We start from the raw sequence: 3,762 nt of genomic DNA, 5'->3' as shown, positions 1-3,762 counted from the left end.
GGCGGCGGCAGGGTCTGCCCCGGGCCGGAGCGGGGGCTCAGGGGACTCGCCCTCCGGGGAGCGGCTGAAAACGAGGCCTGTAAAATCCCCTTCTTCAGAGAAGAGCAGGCATCAAGCCTGGGGGGTTGCTTGAGCTGCCTTGTTCCACCAAAGGCGATTAAAAGCCGTTTTTAATAGCTTGAGTCTTGTCGCTCTGAGTGCCCTTGAGTGCTGCGTGTGCTTGAAGAAGCTGGTAACTTCCTTACACTGCTCATGACCTTAATACGTCTCTGTTTACTTCACTAGGGAAGCTGCGTTGTGAGACTTGTTTATTTGGATTCTGTTTCCGGTTTTTGAAAAGGTGCCAAGTACCTCTTGGCTATTGCCCCACGCAACCCCCTCTGTACTTTTGGGGTCTGGTTTCCATCATGTGATCATAAAACTTTGTGCCTTTGTGCTGGGCTTCTCTCGTCAGAGAGCTCTTCTGTATGTGCAGCAAATAAAACTGCTTCTGCCTGCTTGTCTTGCTGCAGGTTGTGGCTGGAATCAAGTACATAATGGAAGTTGAGATTGGCCGGACAACTTGCCAAAAGCCGACAGCTGATGTCCAGAGCTGTGCTTTCCATGATGCACCTCAGATGGCTAAGGTAGGTTTTGGAGTACAGTGTGCTGGCCCTGGGTTTCCAGTCCCTTCCCTCTGGCTAAGTACAGAGACATATGGGCGCTGTCTTTGCTGCCTCAGTCAAGATCAAAGACCTCATGCCTTTATGCTTAACAAGATACTGCCCTTGCAGAACTTGTCTTGTCAGATGATATTAACAGAGAAGGCAGAGCCTTTGAGCCTGTTCTGTGAGTGGTGATCTGAAGCTGTAGTGCAAGGAGGTCTGTGTGCCTTAGTCATCTTAAAAAGTGCTTGTGGCCTGAAGTACAAGTATACATGAAAGAAACTCTGCAAAGTCTGCAGGTCTCCTCACTTGCAGTCCAGTGTCTTGAGTCCCCATACTCTTTGCAGCTCCTCTTGTCCCATGGTGTTCCTGTGGGCCTTAGGTTACAGTGAATAGTGCTTTGGGCTACGCACTGATTAGAAGAGGTGGATACCCCCGTTCTGTGCCCACCGAGCTGTTACACAAGGGGGTAGGTCTGTCTAGCAGCAATGCTTTTAATGGAGTACTTCTTCAGCTTTTCAGATGAGTGCTAGATATGTCTGCCTTGATCTGGCTTGAGTCTAATTCTTCACCAGTACTTAATTTCTTCTATTAATCCCACTGATAGGTTTAGCCTCCCTGTGTACATGCACTTTTTGCCTATGTGGAAAGGAAGTATAACTTCACACAAGTGATCCATTAAGTCCCTGATTAGAAGCTTGTGTGCACTGTTACATCAGCTGCAATGATCTGACATGCACGCACACATCAGCTGTGCTTACAGGTGCCAGAGAGCTCGTGTTGGAGTATACCCATGATGAAAGCTTTCCTATGTGAATGAGTGAAGGAGGTAACCCAATCTTCAGAAGTGCTGGCTGCTCAGCTTCTCTTAGTGTTTGAGAGAAATGGTTTGTTCCGGGCAGCTACTAACAAGAGTTATGTTCTAGAGTACTTGTCAGATGGGGCTAGAAGTGTCCTACATTCTGCATCGGGTAGAGTAGTAAATTAGCGTACAGCAGTGGTCAGTGAGACTTTCATGGCCTTAATCTGATAACTAATTTTTTTTTTCTCTCCTTAGCACACCACTTGCCACTTTGAAGTGTATGTTGTTCCTTGGCTAAACAAAATTCAGCTTTTGACGAGCCGCTGCCAATAAGCCTGCCTTGGTTCCAGCAGAGACCAGCAACCAGTTGCTCAGATGTAAAAGGAAAAAAAGCAATAACACAAATTGAGATGGGCTTTATCAATGCCTGTTAACTACTTATGTGTGCTTGTGCTATGTAAGTTAAACTATGTAACTTTCCTTTAGAGCACAGTAGGATATCAACTTTGTTTTTCCTCTTTGTAATTACATTTTTTAGAGCAGCTGTTTTTGGTCTTCCTACAGCTTTTCCAATAAAGTAACTCTAACATCAGAATTATGATTTACAAAACCCCATTTGTTGTTCCTGTTAAGTGACTAATGTAAACCTAAACTTAGTAATTGCTGTAATGTGTAATTTTCTTTGAGCCTCTGCTGTCTTGGAGGGAAGGATTGCTTTTGTGACCAATCTATCATGCCCATAGAATAGTGTGAGAAGGAATGTGGGGTCCTCACCACAGGGTAGATAAGCCATGCCTCCTTGTCCCTTAACCTGCTTATGGTTTTGAATAACAGCTAGAACTCGTTAGCTGTTTTGCACTGAAGAAGCACTCTGCTTTTCAAAAACATTGTAGTATGCAACACTTAATCCTGGGAAGATTAGCCAAAGCTTGTACTAAGGCTGTGATCCTTTCAGGTTCTGGCTGCTACACTGGTACGTTGCAAGGCTTCATCTGTTCAAGCAGCTGTCCAAGAATTAAGTTTCCTCCCACACTTCTCAAGGTGTTTCAGAAGCCTCTGCTTCCTGTGGTATCTGCTCTTTTGCAGTTTCTATCCCTACCTTTTTTGAGCTAGGAGCCATGTGTGGAGAGCCACAGGGCTTTACTTCTAGTCCAAGCAGTAGCTTTGTTCACTTGTGATCTAAGCTATGACTGATGGAGTTGGAGGAACAGGTTGTCTGGCATGTGTGCCTGATCCAGGACAGCTTCACTTTACAAGCAGAGATGGGTGCAGAGGTGTCTGGAGCAGATCAGTGACAAATCTGTCTGGGGTGAGACTGAACTATGCTCTGGCTGTGTATTAGCAGAGGGGATTTGAACAATGTCTGATCTGGGCAAAGAGCTTTAAATCAGTGGGCAGAGAGGATCAGCATGCAGGGACTCAAGTGGCTGAGGTGTTTCCTGTTGAACTGTTAAATTTGTATTGCAGGGAAAGGGATACTGGTCCTGCATGGGGAAGGACAGATGTCCCTGGTATCCATAACTGACTTAGCCTGAAGACAGCCTGGTGGGAAAAAAAAGTCAGTTAGTAAATGGTGTTAAGTGGATAACTGATAAGAAAGAAAGGAAATCTTATCAGCCAGTGTTATTGTATAACATATGGTTGTTGTCCACAAAACCTGAATTTGTTCTTCAAGTGTGAATGTTCCCCAGAAGCAACCTACTAAATCCAAGTGCATCTACAAGCCTAGGGGCTCTTTCACTGGGTCAAGTGTTGTTTCAGTAAGCATGGCACTGTGTTTGGGGTTTGTGTCAGTATCACAGGAAGGATGACTCCAGCTCTAGGGGAAAAAAAAGGAGCTATTTCAATGTCTTGTGATAGGTGTCCCAGAAGCCAAGGAGAAGAGGTGAGGAATCTTCCCTGAGTAGAAAGCAAGTGAGACTAGAGACTGGGGAGACTTGCTCACTCATGACTGGTGTCATGCATAGGAGGGGTCTTTTGGTTTTTATTCCTGGGGGAAAGAGCAGGATCTTGAAAGAAATTTCATCTTCAGATAACAGGGGAATGTGCCAGGTCAAGAGAGGGGGTCTTGGGAGTGGGTGAAGGTGCTGAGGTGAGCATCGAGGATGCTTCTTGTTTTTCATAGTCCTAATAGTGCGTTTCTTACCTTACTTTGTGTCTTTGTTTTTCCATGTTGTGAAGTAAACTTAGTCCTTTTGGTGTAAATCTTACCCAGGGATAAAGTGAGAAAGTGTTGTCTCCCTCCTGTGTTAATCCAGAGGAGTCCTGTGTCTGTCTGGTGGCCTTGTTTTGAAAGAAAGGTGGGAGCTGGTGCAG

At 45.4% G+C, this 3,762-nt stretch overlaps 1 protein-coding gene across 1 annotated transcript; it reads left to right on the top strand.

Moving 5' to 3' along the window:
• Positions 1-512: 512 nt before the first annotated feature.
• Positions 513-1,779, top strand: LOC103775446 (cystatin-like; the record flags this gene model as incomplete). Its single annotated transcript, XM_008942898.1, has 2 exons — positions 513-626; positions 1,702-1,779. Coding segments are annotated over 2 exons (192 nt in total), but the record flags the coding sequence as incomplete, so codon positions are not given.
• Positions 1,780-3,762: the final 1,983 nt, after the last annotated feature.

Source organism: Merops nubicus, unplaced genomic scaffold (assembly GCF_000691845.1).
Source record: "Merops nubicus isolate BGI_N331 unplaced genomic scaffold, ASM69184v1 scaffold576, whole genome shotgun sequence".
Taxonomy (NCBI): Eukaryota; Metazoa; Chordata; class Aves; order Coraciiformes; family Meropidae; genus Merops; species Merops nubicus.
The sequence above is the reverse complement of the archived record's forward strand: the minus strand, read 5'-3'. Positions and strand labels throughout refer to the sequence as shown.